The sequence below is a fragment of the Numenius arquata genome, chromosome 10 (genome assembly GCF_964106895.1).
Source record: "Numenius arquata chromosome 10, bNumArq3.hap1.1, whole genome shotgun sequence".
In the NCBI taxonomy this organism is placed as follows: domain Eukaryota; kingdom Metazoa; phylum Chordata; class Aves; order Charadriiformes; family Scolopacidae; genus Numenius; species Numenius arquata.
The window spans coordinates 14,467,026-14,487,310 of record NC_133585.1 but is presented as its reverse complement, the minus strand read 5'-3'; the positions used below and the strand labels follow the sequence as shown (position 1 = coordinate 14,487,310).

General features: G+C 40.5%; 1 protein-coding gene across 3 annotated transcripts in view; it reads right to left on the bottom strand.

Annotated features, from left to right (window-relative positions):
* The window catches only part of PHYHIPL (phytanoyl-CoA 2-hydroxylase interacting protein like), a 60,469-nt gene extending 55,880 nt beyond the window's left edge, over nt 1–4,589 (bottom strand). Inside the window, exons 1-2 of one of the 3 annotated variants that reach the window (XM_074154452.1) lie at nt 4,478–4,589; nt 3,886–3,924 (exon numbers count right to left, since the gene is read on the bottom strand). In XM_074154452.1, the coding sequence (XP_074010553.1) occupies nt 3,886–3,924; nt 4,478–4,589 (151 nt within the window). The other 2 variants (XM_074154454.1, XM_074154455.1) reach the window with 2 other exon arrangements.
* Nucleotides 4,590–20,285: the final 15,696 nt, after the last annotated feature.

The window sequence follows — 20,285 nt, the reverse complement described above, 5'->3', positions numbered from 1 at the left end:
AAGGTTTAATCTCCTCAATCTCTGCACTAATCCTTGGTTCTCTTTCATAATATTCCCACAGACCACTCCAGGGTATTTTCTGGCATCGAAAAAGTCTTAACTTTGCTGGGTTTGCTGTGGTTTGACAGACTCCTGTGTATCCACCTTCGTCTTCTATTTTCTGACAGAAATCTACTAAATATGTGAGGCAGAAAAAAAACACCAGTGTTTGAGCATTAATTGGATGAGAATGGCAATTTGTGGATTTGAGGAATAGCAAAGGTGCCACTAGAGTGTGTAAGTGGGCAGCTGGCACAGTAGCTTTTGCCAACATTTGCGTCAACGTGGGAGTACAGCAATATGGTAGCTGTTAACATTGTACTCAATAAATATCTCATCATATGTGAAGATATGACTAGCCTTTTGGAGGAAGCAGCTGAGTATTCTCTGCATCCGCAGCAGGATTTCATGTGTAATCCCAGCAAATGTCAGCAGGCCTTTGCGAGTACTTAAATACCATATACATAAAAATGCTTTCTTGAAATCTAGTGTGTAGGTAAACAGTGAAATAATAGTGAAATAATTCACATATTGAATTATCCACAGAAAAACGGTGTAACGCTCAACATGGCACTTTTTCTCAGTTGACTGAAGCCTTAAGGAAAAGACCTGTTGTTGCCAAGTGCACGTGACAATTTTTGTTACTACGAGACTTGGTTTCTGTGTGCTATATAGACTAGAATAGACTATTTGAGTTGGATCATCTAGTCCAACTGCCTGATCGATTCAGGGCTGACCAAAAGTTAAAGCATGTTATTATGGGCATTTTCCAAATCCAACACTGACAGGTTTGGGGCATCAACCGTCTCTCTAGAAAGCTTGTTCCAGCATCTGATCACCCTCTCAATAAAGAAATGCTTCTAATCTAAACCTCCTCTGGCACAGCTTCAAACCACATGTGTATTCACAAAAAGGAAGCACTTAAGTTATTTACAACTTGTTGGCTTTGTTGCTGTTAGAAATAGGAGGGATGTTAAAATTATTGTTTTAGGACTAAGGAAATTATTTCTGTTTATGTGAATTTGATACATTTCATAACTATTGGAGTTAAACAACAGAGACAATATTGTAGATAAAAATGGCATTAAACCTCAGAACGGTATGTTTCTACACCTGTTTCTTGCCATGACGTTTTCTCCTGTGGATCTCTTATAACCCTTACACAAAGATTCCCTACGTTCTTCTATTAGGAAAAAAAAAAATATCTGGTGTTAGGTTTCTGTCTTCTAGTCATGTTCTGTTTTCATTTTGCCATGACATTTCTCTCTGCGGAGTGTGCCTACACTTCTTTCTCCACCTTCTTCAAAGGGTCTTCTTTCTTTGCCTTGGTCCACCTCTGCTACTCTTCTGAGTGTCATAACTACACAGCTATTAATTTTGAATAGTTCCCAGAGCCCAATGGTCTATACTTTATGCAATACACATTCCCTTAGAAGAAAGTTCTCTATAACAGAATTTTATCATGACATCAACAATTGAAACATCACCATTTTGAAGAGTCACAACCACTGAGATTTTCAAGAAATTTTGTCTGTGACACTTTAAAAAGGCTGATTTACAGATGCAAATAGCAACAAACAGAACTGGAGCAAACTCAAAATATATATAATAACACTTGGCTTGATCTTTTAGTCCATTTCATTGAAAACGAACACACTAAATTCAGTAAGGTGATACAAATCATTACTTATTTTCAGGACCTATTAAAATACCCTAAATCAATCAATTCCTCGTTTTTATTTCCTTCTGCATTGTCCACTGGTATCTTGCTGCTGGCATTCACATGAACCCCAAAGTAAGCACACTTTTTAACACTGAGAAATTCTAAAACAAAAGCAACAAAATATCCTATCAACCCTCTAGTAAAACATGGTGGCTACTCAGCTAGAGAAAATTTTCCAATCAGCAGTAACGGCACTTATCCACACTCCAAAACAGCTTCCAAAATGAGGATTCTACTCACAGAACATCACCCTTGTTTTTATTTTTACATTCACAAAATCAGATGCTGTCTTTTATGAAAGAATTTAGGAATGTAAAGCAGTGGAGGAAAAAATGATAGTACTAAATGACAGCGCTACTTCAAACTAAAATGACTTATTAAAGTGCTTCAGCTACCATGATGGACAAAAATGCTCTTACACGCATAGGAAATTTAGTTAATTTATAGTTTCATGTGCAAATACAAGAAGGGCCATTTACACTTTCTTACTGAAAAGTTAGTCTTGCACATTCGCTAATAAAATACTTTTAATAAGCCTCAATAATGTAGCTATTTACATTCATAGTTATTGTCACAAGCATAAAAAATGAAGATACTTTCTCCACCCTATGCCTTAAGCCTAACAGCTTGAAATTTATATCTGTAGAGAAATATCAAACCACAACATTCCCTCACACCAAAAACCCAAAACACAAAATTGCACCATCTGAATGAAAATGAAGGTCCTGAAACGTTGCTCTGGAAAGTGAGGTATCAGCAGACTGATTTTAGCAGCGGGCAGCTAAGGCAGACCACAACAGGGCAGGTGTGATTTTTTACCTCCAGTGTGGGGTAAGCCCACTGCCTGAGAGCAGCGAAGAGCTCATGGGGACGGGCCAGTCCCAGGCAGAGAGCCTCACCACCCAGCAAAGTCACCACTTCTCTTCCAGCTGGAGACCAAGGTTGTCTTTTAAGCTGCCTTATTTGTATTTACAAAGAGGTAAAAAAAGAGCCTCATGCAGCCATCACCAGTCTGGCTGGACAGCAAAGAAGTTGACGGATAAATCTACTACTTGCTCTCTGCCAGGGTGTTTCCAGTGTCCCAAGGACACAGGAGAGCCCCATCAGCCTGAATGCGAATATTCACACATTGCTCAGAAACAGCTGAGATGCATCAATATATCTGCTGTTCCGAGCTTTGAATTCTCTTTGCTAGCAGATACTACCCTAGTGAGTTAAGTCTGGCTTGTAGTCACTCCATGGATAGAGATCCCATCCTTTATAAAGTATTGTATGTTTTGTGAACTTGATAATGGCAGGATAAGGCTTAAACCATCACTGTACTGGTATCACAGTCTCTAGCGTGCCTTCCAAGTACCAAACAAGCCTTAGGAGAAATGTCAACAGAGAAACACTGTAAAATAACATTTTGTATAGAAAGTACTCTACCATGACATATACAGTATTATTTTGGACAATTTTTCTTAATCAAGCAGTAAACAATCTTGTATCAAAATAAGGACAGCTGGACGTTAATACCCTAAATAACTAGCTTTCCAGTAAGAATTTAAATGAAAAAAAAAAAAATAAAAACAGTAAATCCAAGTATGCTGACTCACGTGAGATTCATGAAAATGCAAGGATTTATGCATGAATTTGACATAGAGTGTGGAAAGAGTTGAGAAATTTATAAAGCCAAATACTACTGACTCTTCATTGTACAGTGAACCACTGCTCTGGTGGGTTTTACAATCCTAACTGGACTTGAAGCAAGAGCACTTCAGCTGCACAGTAAAAGCACCTATTTCTCAAACTAGGTGCCAAAATAAATAGTCTGACATCCCACCCAGTAGAATAGATTATTCTGCACATATATAAATAAATAAAACTCGACTCTGAAAACAAGCAAACAAACAAACAAGAAAACCTTTATCCTCAAGCATCTGGGATCCAAAGGCATTCCAGTCCAAGAGAACAAATCATATTTGAGCTTTGTCACATGCTAAAGAGCAGTTCTGACCATCCCTTCAGAAGAGGGCACCATCTGTTACATTTTCTTCCCAAATCACATACATGTACTCCCCTCCTCCAAAAATAAATAAATAAGTAAATGTATGTATTCGTTTCATGGAAGCAGCCACAACCTTTTGAACAGATGGGAAACCTGACGGACTGAGATACAGTGAATCCCTTACTTGCTGATTTCAGGAAGGGAAACTTTTGGTTTTGCAAGTTGTTTTTAGACGATTTTCCAACTTCATGGCTTAGGAGAAAAATCAGCAATGTAGAAGAATATAATTTTATGTTGTTAAACTCTGGAGGCATGCCGGAAGTAGACAAAAATACTTTATGCCAGCAGAGTAAAAATTTAAAAAAAAATGCACATCAGATTTGCCTGTATAACATGGGTATTCCCACTCAAATCCCTCAGTCATTGCATACTCAGGATTGCATCAAGCCATTAATTCTACAATAAATTCTCCTCCTGCTCCCCACAGCATCGCTATTCCCTGCTTTCCGCATATCTGAACTTCTCATTGAATCTCATTTTCCCTGCAGGCAGTGAGTCATGTTCTTCCAAGCCTCTCTGTCCTGGTTTCTCTGCTTTCATCACCTTTGTCTCTTAGTTACTCAGCTCTTTTCTAGTTCCCTTTCCTCCCTCTTTCCAGTCTCCCTCTGACCCAGGGCTGCCATACCTTGTGCACAGGGTGACCAGTTGGGATCCTTGCTTGAGGAGCTTCTCTCTCTCACGCTGGGGATGGCAACTTGTCCGTGGGCCCTTCCCCTGGCAGAGGGCTCCGCACTGCCCTCCTGGTGCTCCTCCCCCAGCTCCCGCCAGTCCCCTCATTCGGGCACAGAGAAGAGAGATTTTGTTGAATGTTGTGTTGGGGCCTCATGTGGGGAACGGTCCTGCCCACTCTGGCCACTAGCCAAACACCAAAGACACCTGAAGTGTAGGGTCAGTAAGGGATCTGGGATGCTACTAGTCCCATCACAAAGTCAGGCGGGTGTGAGCTTTGAGCTCTGAAGGCAGCATGCCTTCCCAAAATCCCTTTGCAGTCAGTGCTCCTGGTCACCTCCCCTCTCAGTACATATACTCTCCTGGTACCAGAACTGGGGAGGGCAAGCAGGGGAGAGGAGGAGGTGGCTGCACAACCAGGCTTCCCCTGCCGCCACTGTCGTCATATTCGCCTTGCAGGGAGATGATCTGGCTGCTTCTGTGGGGCCCTTTGGCAGGAGCCCAGCAGCCTTTCTGTGCCACTGCTCACATTGTACTGCAGGAGTATAAACACGGGCTTGTCCACAGTGCTCTCGACAGCTCTGCAGGAAATCCATGATCACCCAGTGTCAAATAGGCCCGAGAAGCTGGGTTACTTTCTGTACACCAGCTACTGTCCATATCCTAATTCCCTATCTTTTCTAAGAATATGGAAGTTTGCTGGTAGAAAGAGAAATAGGAGAAACAGAGAAATAGGACAAGGGAATGTGATGGGACTGCGATAAATATTCTCACACAGTGTGATGCTATCAAATTGTCTTTAATGCTCCATTGTTTCTGAAGACACAGACTGGACAGTGTTTAACATTTCTCATGGCGTGCCAAGGTGCCACAGAGATAAATAAATGAGGCAGAAAATACATAACGTTTGAGAAGAAAAAAAGATAAGTTACTCCTGTGAGGAGAAAAAAATATTTTAAAAGCAGAAAAGTCCATCTCAACCAATTTTCTCTCTAGCCTACAAATATTCAAAAGCATAAAAGATGTTATCAACACTCTACTCCCTCCTGTCTAATCTCTCTTTGACAGGGAGGATAATCCTGGAAAGCATAAAGACAAGATCTTTCATCTACCTAGAAGTCTTAATACCCTACTGCTAGGCACTATATATGACCTACCAGAGCATTAAGCTGACTTTGCACAGATCTAAGTGACCGCACAAACTTCAAGGCCTGAGAACACAAGAAATAGATCAGAAAAAAATCAGCAAGCTTTGAGTTCTCTAGACTGGAAAAAATTCCCATGTACTTCCTGAACTTAGTGCACGGACGTGAAAACCCCTGCCCTTCCTTGTTGAGCATTCTGCTTCCTACAGCAGTAACACAGGTGCTGGTCTAGTCTTCTGCAAACAGTGGATGTCAAACTTTCCTCATGCCCCGCGCCACGTACAGACCAAGAGCTAATGTCTCTCCTACAGTATACTCTGGGGAAATTCCAGTAGCTTTAACAGAAGCTGGTGCATGTTATATAGCCCCAAATGATGGTGGGTTTGGTGTTGTTTTTTTTCATTTCCTCTGTTATCACTTAGGCAGAGTTGCTTTAATTGCAAGGAAAGCCCTTCCTGAATGTAGAATCTGAAATCTAGGAAAGCACAGGTGTGCAAGCAGGACCTCCACCTGCTCTCCTTTGCCTGTCCCACAACGGAGCAGGCAGAGGGGTGAAGCTCACATGCTAACATACTGTAAGATAGTGCTTAAGTTGTCTGTAAAGCAGAACATGGCATTTCATGAATAACCCCTTTTCTGCAAAGACAAAAGGCAGGATTCTCCTGCCAACTTCCCCTCTGCCGCAATGATCAGCTGACCAAACTCTTTGGAAACTGATGTAAATTGTCTTTATTCCACTGTCTTCAATGAAGCTAGACAAATTTATACCCACTGAGAAGCTAATCCTTACATATTACTGCAGTAGTGTACTACTGTACAAAGGAACATAGTTGCAAAATTACAAAGCAAATATGGATATGAAAAGAAAATGAATGTCTCTTTCCTAAAGGCTGTTGTTACCCCACCAGATTTCTACAGGACCATAAAAGCGCAGGCTACAGACCTTATTCTCTCTACCTTTCCTCTCAAGTTAACATTGTTTTAAACAAATACAACCTTTTTTTTTTCCTATCCCAAATCAGTTACTATTTCCTGTTCTGCATTTAATTTTTAATAAGGAATTAAATATGTACTCTGATCAAAAAATCAATTTCCTTTTGAATTACCCAAATGTTAAAACCACACTTCTGTGGCAAAGAGATGGTGCTCTGAAGAACAGAGCCATCTACAGAAATCTTTTTGATAATGGTGTCCTTCTTTCAAATCCAAACATTTCCTTGATGTAGAATACAAATTGAGCTCTAGTGTATAAGTCAGCTTGGATTTCAAAGTTGGCCTTTATACTTTGCCATTAATTAATTCCGTCCAAGAAATTCAAACAAAGATACAAACAAAAAAGTTCTCTAAATACGTTACATAAGGCATTCAGAATATTCCGATTCATTCCCCTCCAGGAACACAGCAGAGTCAAAGAATAGTGTACACAGCACGTTTAGACAGTATAAAAAGCACTAGAAACTGTAAGAATAGTTTAAAACCCATTTATTTAAAGCTCTCCATTATAAGAGCTATTGTAGAGTATTTGCTAATCAATCTACACTTCTGAGTTCTAAACAATTGCAGGCTTAATGAAGTGTCCTTTTCTTCACTTTAAGACACAGGAACAAAGAGTTTCCTATTAAAAGGGAGGAAATGAAAGCAGAAGGCAGAAGACCTCTTCCAAAAATTACTGGAGCTTCTGAGCAATTTAAATATTGAATAGAAAGTCAGAAACTCTTATTTGGGATCTCTTTTTTAGGAGGGAAAAGATCTGAGAAGGAGACTTTCTTTCCCATACACTCCATGTACAGCTTCAAGTCAGGTAGGATGAGCATTCTCTCTGATGTGATGAGGGAAGCCTCCCAAAATCTGTCAGGGAAAACTCATACAACTTACTCCACATTATTTTAAATCTCATTTTGTTGCAACTATCACAACATAATTAAAACAGAAATTGAGAATTAGGGTCAGTTGTCAGTCAGTACAGAGAGATCTTTCAATCTGAGTAATCAAAAATGGTTTTTGCTGGGGAGTAAGCAAGACAGCATGGAGTAAGAGCCCAGCAGATGTGTCTATTCAGCATGAAAGTAAATTAAGAGATTTGTTTTTCTTGAGATTGACTTAGTCCATCTTATATAGAAACACAAGGGAAACTTATCCCCTAACATGTTTGGCATGAAACTTACTAATATTCACTCGTCTGAAAAATCAGATCTGGTAGACAGGGGAAGAGCCAGAGTCACAAATGCTGTCAGACCAAAAACCAAAGTGAAAAGTAGACTTTTTTGTGTTCCCCACTACCCCACAATGCACAGATGCCATCTCCCTTCCTGTCCTTCCTGTGGCCATGTGACAATCTTTTTATAAGAGGCCACAGAGCAAAGTTGATACTGCACAGTGCTACAAGCACCATTAACTTCTGTGAAATTCCCCAAGCCCATTATCTTCTACTCTTAGCTCTTTATTCTTTGGAGCCCAACTCACAGAGAACTAATTCCTGGCAGCTCCTTATTTGTGACAGGATCTTATATGATTGTCGTTTTGTATAGCCCATCTGATTGTTTTCTTGTAATTTAATTTACTGTGTAGTAAGACCTAGAAAAGTCCTACACCAAACAGTATCATTTATATGACTTAATTTCTAACACTTGATTGCAAACACGCAGCATGAGAAAGGAGACATTTGACATTCTCTTGGCTATTTATTTAGAGATAGGCCTACAATAATGGACAATCTTAATAAGGTTTTAGGTTAGAATGACTTGTAGCATTTCCTGGGACTGTCTCCAAAGATACAATTCCTCTAAGGGGAACAGATATTAACTCCAGTGCTATAAGGGCATAGAGGAGCATATATCTTTCTATTTTTCTTTTAGTTATCACGTTTATGATAACTAAGGCTTATGAATCACTAGAATTCCATCACGGAAATTTTGAGGGGGTTTGGGTTTGTTTTTAACATACATTCTGGTTAGTGCAATCTGTTTAAATATTCATCGATGCCCTTTAGGTACTGAACCACTTGCACTGAAAGGCATAGAAAAAAATTCACTTGCATATTGTAGGAATCAGCTACTGGGAACAATCTAAGCCCAAACCAAGAAAATATCAATGGTTTCCCTCTTTCCTCCCTGTAATAAATTCCAAATGCCCTGATTCAGCCTTTCTATTCTACCTGAAAATTAAAGATGCAACTAAAACCATACTGTGACACATGCCTGAATATATTGTCCCCTTTATTTAAATATACCAAGTCCAAAAGAAGCTGATACTTGCATTCTCATAGCTTATCTATCTGAATGGCTTTGTGGTCTCTCATGTGGTCTCTTTGTGGTCTCTCATTGTTGCTTGACTTATTGTCTGGAAATTTGGTATGGTGTCTCTATATATGGTCTGGAAAAAGATAAATGACCTCAGAAAATGTAACTAATAACCACAAGGATTTTGTGAAGGATAAGCAGAACCACCAGTAGCAATGAAATGTTGATTTTGATGGGACATGATCAAGTAGGAGTTCTACCCCGTCTGAAGCAAACTAAAAAGTGTTCATGAAACCACAATAGCTTTTGATATCAACATGGGCTTCAGAGGAAAGCGGAAATTCCAGTTTTCTTAAGGAAATAAAGTCCACCTGATCCCACATGGCTTTGCAATGTATAGCCAGATACTCAGGCATGAAAAAGCAGGCTGCAACATTTGTCCACGAAAAGCAGTATCATATAAGGAAAATCTGCATTTTTATTGTGACTACAATTTATAGACTACATAGTCTGGTGTGGTGACAGATGAATACTTCTGCAGCGTAGTGTGGGACAACTGCCGATTATGCTAAAGGCTCTGTAAGGAAGGTTTCCATGACAGCATTCTGTGTATCACTGGTATTTTGGAAATAACATTCAGTTTTGATCTCTGACTTTTACAGATTTTGCTGTTCCCATGAAACATTATATTTGAACGGAAAAAAGCCAGGGCTAGCATGCATATTTTGCATATAGCCAGGAATGTCTGGAAGTGATATTCCTGTGATAAACTGTAGAACTACGTGATAAACCACAAAGCTATTTGATAAATGCACCTATTAAACACCTTTTATTACCTTTTCTACTCTCTGGCCAGTAACCATTTTGTCTCGGGACTTACTCTGAAGTTTTATGCTGCTGAACAGGTTCAGACAGCTGGCATTTCCAGTCTGCTGTGTACATTAAAATATAGACCTTTTCTTGAAAACTAACTCTGCTTCAAAGTCCAAGTAAAGTTGGTTTCAATCCCGGGCCAAAAAAAAAACCAAACCCAAACAAAAAACAAAAAACTTTTCTATGCATTAAAATGGGATGGCTTTTAAAGCACAGCATCTTGCTCCACAGAGCCGAGGATGCATTTAGCACTGAATGAGAGGAGAGAGTTGGGACAGGAAGGGCCTTAAAAATACTTCAGATTCAGATGTCCATAAGAGTTGTTCCAAGTAATTTTTTAATCTGTTTTGCAGATGTCTTATTCTTCCACATTCGGACAGGGATTTTCCAAGGGGTCTGAAAGAGCTAGCTGCCCAGTTCCTATTGAATTTCAGTAGCATTCCACCTCTTAAATCCGACGTGCTGCTCTGAAGGCTATTAGACATGAAACATAGCCTCCATACATGAGTTTAAACTAACACTGAATATCTGTGGTTTTTCAAGAACAAGGCCGAAATACAGATTTTATCTGCAGCAGAGGGAGAGGTCCTGTGTAACTTGCTGCTGGTTTGGAACTGGAGACTTTTCTAAATCCACCTATGACTCTGATAAAGCAAACTACAGTATTACATTATGCATATCTGTCTGTAAGCATGTATGTACAATTTACATACAATAAAATATCCAACTAGTTGCAATATCCTTAAGGAGCTTTTCTCTAAATCCATTTAAATTTCAAAGCATAGCTAAAATTGCAGGAGGATTTTAATTGTATACAAGATTTGAGCTTGGATAAGTGATCCGTATGGATACTTAATCTTTTGTGGGCAGTCAGTACTTCTTAATCAGTGTAAGAAAGAATTCAATAATAAACAAAGAATGGGTGACATTAAAAAAGCACGGGTTTTCTAGTACATTTGGAGATACGGCACACAAAATTCCCTCTGATAAGGGAAAGAAAATGTATTGTTTCCAAAGCACAACTTTTATTAATTGATTTGCCCACATTTCTTAGAGAATTAAGAGAAAAATTTGAAGATGTGGTGAATGAACAGTGTAGCATTCCTCAGCTACTCTCAGGGACAGAGAAGAGACCTATCCACACACTCCATTTCTAAAGTAAATCCTGAAGTGTTTTTCCGTATAAATGGCAGTCAGAAGCGTTAGCCACTGGTGTCCCACTTTCATGCATGCTCCTTCATTTCAAGCTCCAAATAACCCAATAAATTATACCAATGTATGTTTCCGTCCTTACAAACGCTTATCAGTAGTCCTGTACCATGTCAGGAAAGCAGTTTTGCTGGGGAATGGCATGAAAATGAGACTTTTGCTCCTGAAGATTTAACTTGTGGAAAACTTGTGTGTAAAGTATGACCTGATATCCTTTGATAACATGTAATATGAAATTAGAGCTTTTACTGGAATCAACAAGAGCAAGATGCGCTGGTGGCACCACAGATAACCCAAAGCTGCACTTTGCGCTGAGCTATGGTACTGCCTAATGATTAACACAGTAAGAATTTATCTGACAGACCAGGGCTAAGAGAGAGTCTAAGGCCCTTGGCGTAGCCCTAGACAGCGAGTCCTACATGTGATAGTAATTTGTCTGTCTCTCTAAATTTACAGCGAGAGAAGGGGTGAGATAACGTCCTGAGGAAAAACACACAGGTGAAGTAGGGAGAGGCTAAGTTTATTGTAGCAACTTACTTTATCCACTGCTAGAGGAAAGCAACACTTAATCTTCTTCAGGGTCAGGTGATATGCTCAAGAGAGATGCTTGGTTCTGGTAGCTTTTTTCTTCCAACTTAAAAGGGTGAGGGGGGTTCTGAACTCATAACCACATCTGCTTTGCTATTCACCTGATTTCTACCCACAACTCTTGTCTTACAGACTTGCTCCATGTTCTTTGCATAAGGTCTTAAAAGAAATTTGGAGAAGTTTGGTCTGGGGGAAGAGGCGCAGTCTTCCATTTTTGAGGAATACTGGTAATCACAAGAACAGGCCATGGAAAAATAGTTGATGGGATGCCCCTGGAGTCTATGTTATGGTCTCGTATGTAGTGGTGTACCTTGCTACCTCTATCTACTTATAAAGTGCAGAGCAGCACTCACTTCCATACCTACGGTTTATTACTTTACAGGAAAGAGAAAATGAAGAGGGGAAAAAAATGCTGCTCTGTCTCCTCCCTTTTTCTCACCAGCTTTTGTTTATTCTTGGTCTCTATGCTTGTCTTAAATATTAGATAACCATTTTGATGTGAAAATGCATGTAGAAAGACTCTTTGGGATACAGCAACTGCAGAATTTCCCTAGTAAGCACGCACTGAGCCCACAGAGAGGGTTTGTGTTTTGCCCTGCATCCCCAGCTCCAGAGACCCTTCTCACACAAGGGGTATGTTACGTGCCCTACAAGTCTGGCAGCTGGCTTCTCTCTGTTCCACACTCCTCTTTGTAACATCACTTTGGAAAACACCACCTTGCACAAGCCCTAGGAAGACAACCAAACAGAAACCTACGGTCAAGGGCAAAATAACACCATGCCAATTGGAAGCTTTGATGATAAAGTGTTCCCAACCCAGACAATCTGGTTATAAAACCATGTTCAAGCCAAAGTCACAAACAAAAATTAAGTATGAATTAACAAGCTGCTAAAGAAGCCGAAGAGGATTTCAGACTTCCTGCCTTTCTGGATATCCTGACGCTTGACAAGCCTTTGAGCTGGAGCAAGGTGCCTTACCTACACACTGGCTCTCCTGCACAGGGAAGGGTGAAGGAACGCTGCAGAGAGCAGGTACAGCTAGCATCCATGGCCAAAAAGAGCGGCACATTTCAGCAAATTAGAGCATATAAGTATGCAAAGCATTTAGATACCTTATTTTAAAAATTAAACGTCACAGGAAAGTGAAGATAGATGTTACCTTGCGAAGAGTTTTACTTCTCAGAATATGTTGGCACCATAGGCCCTGTTATTGTGTACTTAGCAAGTTTCCCTAAAATCAAAACACCAAAAACCCCCACAAAGTATGCCAATATTTCTTCAGCTGAGAAGTGGGATTCCCTTCTACAGTTTTTTTTCTTTTTTCTTACCAATGAATAGTGCAATGAACACTTGAGCTGTAGAAAATACACTGTAAAACCCCAGTTTTCAAACAGACACCATTTTATAGAAGGTGGTAAAGTCCTATGGCTCCCTGCTTGTTTTGGCTCCTCTGTCTAAATACAATGGGAGGTAGCTATGTAATATCTGATGCCTACAATTCACTTATCAGCAGCTATTCTGCTTTTTTTCCAAAGAGAATACCATGCAACTCTAATCAGAGTTGAAGTAGATCAATACAAGCCTTTACTTTCATTATATTTAAAGGGACACATGATTTATTGATTTGTATATCAAATTTTAGCACACATATTTTCTGTTTTGTCTGCAGTCAATCTGCTATAACGCACAGTGGATCTGTAGGTCCAAACGTCATTCAGTACAAACCCAGAATAATTCCAGGAAGGTGATTAAGCAACTATATGTGCATAGGACACATTTATTTTATGTTATCTTCAAGTTTGTCCTATGTGAAGATTTCCACTTGAACACAATGAAATAAGTTAGTGGCCTGCAAAAATCACTAAACGTGAATGTCCTTGCTTTCAAGGGTTTTATAACACGGTTGCTTACTGGACTTAAACATGATGTGCTATTTCTAGATATTTAAAAATAATTTAAAATTACAAGCTAATTTATCCTGTGGTGTTGATCATTAGTTGAAACCAACAAAGACCTGTTTAAAAAACAAAGGCCACATACTGTTCTGCCATAGATCCTTTGCTTTACATGCCTTTTTCTTCTAGGGCTTTTTTTTTGGTGTTTTTTCTTTTTTTTTAAAACAATATGCTCTGATTATACAACTGACGTGCTGATCAGCAGAGTGAGGAATTAGGTAGGATTCACCTCACTGGCCATGTATAGACATGTACACATTAGAGATTTAGTCTAACAACTATGTAGGCTCCCTCTACAGTCAATGCAGTAGGACAGGCGCCTCACTCTACTCCATCCTCATCTTGGAATCCTCTCCAGTGACCAACTCCACCTAGATTGCTGACCTTGGCTACATACCTGAAATTTATACAGCCAAATACAGAAGATACAAATCCCAGTTGCAGTGAAAGCTGTTGATTTTACTTAAAAACACCTTTGCTTAATTTCACAGGTTTGACCCAGCCCCAATACCTCACTTAGCGACGCATTACAGCTAATTTCCATGAGATTAGTGCATTCTTACAGTCAGGCAAAGGCAAAAAGGACTTGCTGAATCATGCCCTCAGTCAAAAAGATAGACCGATACTCACTTGTTAAAGCTTGTATAAATCATATGCCATCCTTAACAGGATTAATTAACAAAGTATTACAGATTAAGAAGAAACGCAGAGTCTAGCACCTCTAACCTATGAGAGGGGCTTTTAGCACCTTTGACTTTTCCTACTCCCAGTTGCAGCCCCGCTTTCCTACTCCCAAGTACAGAAATATCATTCACATTTATTTCCACTTGGGAACAAGGGAAATGAACATGAAAAATAAATTTATATTAATGAATGACAGAATGATTGTCCACTATGGAGTTGTCATCACCTGCTAATAATTCATTTTTTCCTGGGCATAAAGCACATCTATTATGTGTGTCCTGCATATTAGCAATGCTGGAGCTGGGAGCAGAGAACACCAGTTTTACTTTTGCTATGTGAAAAAAACATGGTTCTGTGTGAATGACTCACTGCTGTTGTATAAGCTTGTAAGCATCTTTGCATGAAAGATGAAGGCATTTTAGATGAGCCCACTTGAATCAGTGCTGTCCTCTCAAGTTTAAGGACATTGTTCTGAAGAAGACAGACTTGAAATGCAACAAGACGTGAGCTAATGTGTTACTGGAAAAGACATTCACCAAAGATCAGCTAAGAAGTATTTTTTACTGCAATACACAGTTCACCTTGGCTGTGGAAATGCCTCTGGTTAGGATTTATTTTGAACTTTGACTCCAGTTATGCAGCATTCCTGAGGGCAGGTGTGGTCATTCTAAACTCATTTTAGGGAGGTGGTAGGTTTGAGAAGTACACCAAAAGGGCAGCTAGTTTCATGGCAACATTTTTAAGAACTACTTTCAACAATAACAGATTAATCAATTTCTTCAAGGGTTATTTGCAGCCTTAAAGAGAAACCTTTTTTATTTCCTGCTGCCGTTTTTCACCAAACTCAACCTGTCAGGAATACAATGTGCTTATACTAGTTCTCCCTCCCCACCTCTGCCGGCACTGCTGCCGGACTTGCTGTTGGCTGCTGGGTGCACTGCTGCTGCTCCTCTCCTGTCCTACTCTGCTCAGCCACATCTGCTGCTTGGGCTGTTGGGAGAGGAAAAGAGCTACCCTGGGAGCCCATGGATGCCCTGCCTGCCAGGCCCTGTGGGGGCTCCGAGTTCCCCCTCTCCTCTCTGTGGCTACTGAGTGTGCCCTCACATATGGCCTGATGTATCTAGAGGAACTACTTGGCTTGTGGGGTAGCACATACGTGCTTTGCCCTGGGGGAGGTGGTGTGTAGGAAGCCTCAGAAGTAGAGAGGTCTAGAGGAGTTCCATTTTCATGAACTGGCACACTCCTTTGTCACAAGACTGAAAGTACGTATGGTCTTTATAAACTTAGGGCTATTATTTCTGGCACTGGTTCCCGCTATCTCACGGGAAACGATATTAGCAGGTACTGCACAGATTTCAGCACAGTCAAACAGGAAAAATCTTGCAAAAATTTATCATCTTACATATGCAGTCATGCCTAAGAGATGACACAAGAAAGATACTACGAACTTGAGAGATAAAACTCGTTTAACAGGCCCTTATTCTTTAGTCATCCAGGACAATCTGTTTCTGTGTTGGCTTTGCTTCCCTGGGCAACTGTGCTGAAGCTGGAACACTTCCTTCATGCAGCCCAAATGCTGGTTTCTATTTTGTAGAGCTACACGAATTCGATTTGCTTCGGTGGTTCAAAAGTTCAATGGGGAAGAGCTCCCGCGGAGAGGAGAGGGCGAGCAGCTCGCACTAACAAATGGGTGCTTGCCTTGGAAAACAGCACATGTCTGTTCGCATGCATCCCAACTGCTGGCTGCGAAAGCATCCCACCGAGAGCGAGCTTGGCAGGGGAAGAGACTTTACAGACCTTTGAGTCACCAGAAGTAACACATACAGGAGCCAGAAAAAACATTTTGCTATTTAAAAGGCAATCGTTATATAGTGCTTGATAAAGTTTATTGTACCAATTTGTGGAATTGGGAGGGAAAACAGTATCCAGTTGTTTGAGGAAAGCGTTCAGATTTAAAATCTGACCTCAGCTCCATGCTGTTGTGACACGATAGGGACAAAGGGATACACAAACCCCATAGCTAAGAGAGGGGAAAGAAAAGTTGGTAGCTGAAAGAATCCCAGCTGCTGCGTAAGGACAGTCACAGTGTGTGAGCCCAAAGGGAATCACCCACATCCAAGTCCACGTCAAGGGCAAAAATTAGTACAAAGGCACAAGTACTTGGGAGGTTTCAGTTATTGTGCCTCGCTAAGGTCAAGCAAAAGTATTTTCAGAGCAAATGAATAAAGGTAAAACATGCTATTTTTTTCCTCAAAAAGAGCAGGTCAAAGCAATGTTATTCCACAAGCACTATGTATCACAAAGAAATACCTTCCTCAAAAATAAAGTGTCCTGCCCTGCTCCTACTGGAATCAGACACCTCACTGGCACTAAGGGAGAAGAATTAGACCTATGCAGTAAGCACAGATAAGAATTTTTCCACACCAGTCTACTACATTTATATGGCATCTCTTATCCTGAAGGGTCTGAAAGACATTTAACATGCTCAGCAGTGTTACCAGCACCCTTCAGCTACCAATATATACAAGCTTCTCTATCATACCACATCAACAGCCAACCCCTCTGCATGGAAATGCTTCTCTGCGGTGGGACAGGAGAGCTCACAGACACAGGGATGACACTCCAGCAGGCAAGGAGCCCTGCAGCAAGTCCTCCCAACACACACACTGCCAGCTCTGTCCCCAGCACTCACATTGGCTTTTCCAGAGCTTCCTAGCAACCTCACCATCTTAAATTTTACTTGCTGGGATATTTTACATATAAACCCTCAACACTTCCTCCTGCACACACCTCACTGCTTGGGGGGAAAAGCATGTGTGTGGCAGATGTTAGTTAGGCCCACTGCTCTGCAGGTCCTGGAAGGCACTCAGGAAGGGAGAAGGGGACCGCAGTATGCAAACTGGCATCGCCTGGCATGCAGTGATGTCCTTGGTGCTATCTGCCCACTGAGGGCACACCGATACCCAGCTAACCGTAAGACTTTTCTTAACCAACTCTCCCTGCACACGGTTTATAGAACTCCGTGGAACCATCCTGGCACCATGTTGTGCATAACCACAATCTGCTGAGCTTGAGCAGACCCAAAGAAATTATTTAGACCTGAAGTTACCTGTAGGGCACTCCCAGCCTTTTCAGTCCTGTGCTTAAAATGTCTTTTTTTTTTCTTTTCCAACATAATATGAGATAATTTGAATGATGAAATCGGATGCTGGTAGAGGATACTGTGAGGTCAAACATTTTATATGTTGTGGTTGAAAAAAAAAAAAAAGCAGTTACTAAACTCTGTGGTTTACATAAAGTGCTCTTAGTGTTATTTTTTAAAGGCACACCAGTCCCAGAAACATTCAAGTTGGGTGGTCAGTATTTTTATTTCAGTCTCAAGCAACTGGTGGAAAATAGGAACAGACAAGCCATGAAAGCATAAGCCTACCTTTGGCTGCTTTTCTGGCAAGAGATCACTGCTCAGCCTGAAAACACTGCCATAGTCTACAAGAAGAAAACCGTGGATGAAAAGTTACCTCAGAGTTATGTGTCAGTTTTAATGTACGAGGCCTTTTCATGAGGCAGAACTAAGAAAAAAGTCCAAAACCACTGAGGGCATTGTGGCATTTTTTTTTCCCAGACAGTAAGAAAACTCCTGCATGTTGCTATTTGTGGTTTATTATGTGTCTGTGCATCAGGAGCGTGAGAGTTTTGATTTGTAATGGTTCAGACACAGGTCAGGTAACCTGAGCCAAGGATAGGCTATATTTCTGCTCTGAAACTGCCTTTTTTGCTGGCTTGAGATTGTTAGGGAGTGACCCCCAAATCCTGGAATGATATGTCCGTGTTGTCATATCAAACAAGCTGCGAATACACTAAGAGAAAAATTATGTCAGAAGCCACCTTTGGCCACTTTCCTCAATTTCAACCATTTCTTTCACACTTTACAAAAAGAAAAAAAAAAATTAAAAAAAAAAGTTTCTAACAGTAAGGACAGCAAAGCCCTTGAGAAATTACTCAGGAAAGAAATGTTGCAGTGTTTAAAGAGAAGCTTAAACAAACATATATCAGAGATGTGTTTAAAGCTGCGGGAGCTCAGCCAGTGATGCTACTTTGCAGCTGGAGAGACAGGGGACAGCTGCAGGGGCTGTCAGAGCTGCACTTGAAGGTGAAAGAGCCCAACATCTCCTCTTGCGCCTTCGCCAAGGCAGACTCATGTGATGGGGGAAGTCCCAAAACTGACAGCCCCTAGCCAGCCTAACCTAAGGAAGATTAAAAGGAGAAGGATCACCACTTAGCATGAGTGTTCTTTGTGGGTTCAATCAGGTTCAAACCAACGTTTAGCTACTTTGCTGACAAAACTGGGTTTCCTGCTTTCTTGTTTTGAGTATTTGTACTTCAACAACCGCACCCCAGTCACTTCTCTGCACAGCATGCTGTATCACTCCACCATCGTGGTCCAAGAAAGAAAGATTGTGCATGGGAAAAACTAAAGAACTCTACTTCATCCTTAAAATCTTTCATCTAAAGACCTGATTGCATGCGAGAGGTGCCTAATGCACACAGGGAGCCATTTTCTGCACTCACAAACAGAGCTATAGCTGCTCGGTTTATAGAGTTCATCTGTGGGCGATTCATCATAAATACTGCTGAGTTCCTTCCTCTGCCTGCAGAGGGACAGTTCTGTGTCCTCATTTTCACTATTAGGATGTTTCTGAAAAACTCCCCATTATTTAGTACTGTGAAAGCACACTGTCTCTTCAAGCATAAAATGTTGGCACTGGTATACCCTGTGGGTTTTTATACAGTAAATTGATCAGATTATTTTGTTTAAAACTATTGTTCTAAATACAATCAGAGATTTCTGGCTCTTGGATTGTGTTCATTTTGACCTCATCACAGCTAAAATTCTGACTTGAAGCCCATATAAATATTTGCCCTTTTAGCATTTGTTTTGATTCTAATCATATTCACAGAGTTTGTTTGATTGCTTTTTTAAAGAAGAAAAGTACTCATAAATCAGATTAAATAGATCACTTTGCTACATAGTTTTGCCACGAATCTGTTCTGCAGGGCAAGATATTATTTTCCAGATTTTTCCTGCAACCTCTATAAACATTTACTTTATGGACCTATATTTGCTTTAACGTACATTTTCGTGCACAAGCTAACTATTCTCCATTAATTTCCTTAGCAGGAAGATTCTGTGTAATATTCAAACTCCATAAAGCTGTACACTCCTGCTTACTTATGTAAATACCCTAATCAGTCTTAACAAGTTCAGTACTGTGCTTCGCAAACAGGCTAATCTCCATCTATCAAAGTCAGCCTTGCAATGAAACACTAACAAGTTTTAGGAGCATACCCCAAGACTATTCAGGAAAGATCCATTTCAGCCTTTAAGCACATGTGTTTCTGACACTGGTTTACCCAGGAACAGTGTTTGCATGTTCACATCTGGGGGTGGATTTTGGCTTCAAACTTGGGTGAGATGAATGGCTGGAAAATTAATATATGTCTGGTTTACAAAAATGGATTTCATGCTTTTCTGAACAAAAACAAAATTCATTTTTGAATTGACTTCAACTTGTGGACTGACCCTCCCCACATTCACACGTGTGCTTTGGCAAACGCGTTTTGCAGCGAACTAACTCAGGACAGGAATACGGAGCCTTTGACCTCAGTGTTGCTGGTTCAGATGAATAATTTTTCAATGTATTTATGGTGGCAGGCATTCTCTTTTCACAGCATACGTAGAAAAAGTTAGCATTTACTGTGATGTGAAGCCTACACACTACAGTGCTGTAATGCTTCTGAGAGATAGCAAAGGCAAGCACCAGTAGAGAGCTCCCAGCCTGCGGCAAGGTATGGCTCCCCATCTGCATGCACCATGTGTGGTTTATGTAAGATGTAGCACATTGTTTGAGACCACTTATTTTAAAATATTGACACAGAAATTTATCACAATTATCATGAATTATTGCCTGCCTTGCCAGTTTCTGCAGTAGACAGTGAATGGGTCTGGGACTATAAAAATAGTCTCAGTGCAATGGATGGTTTATCGTGGTCAGGACTGGAAAACCTACAGTATTGCTAATTCAGTGCAGCTGCTCTGCAAAAGCACACATG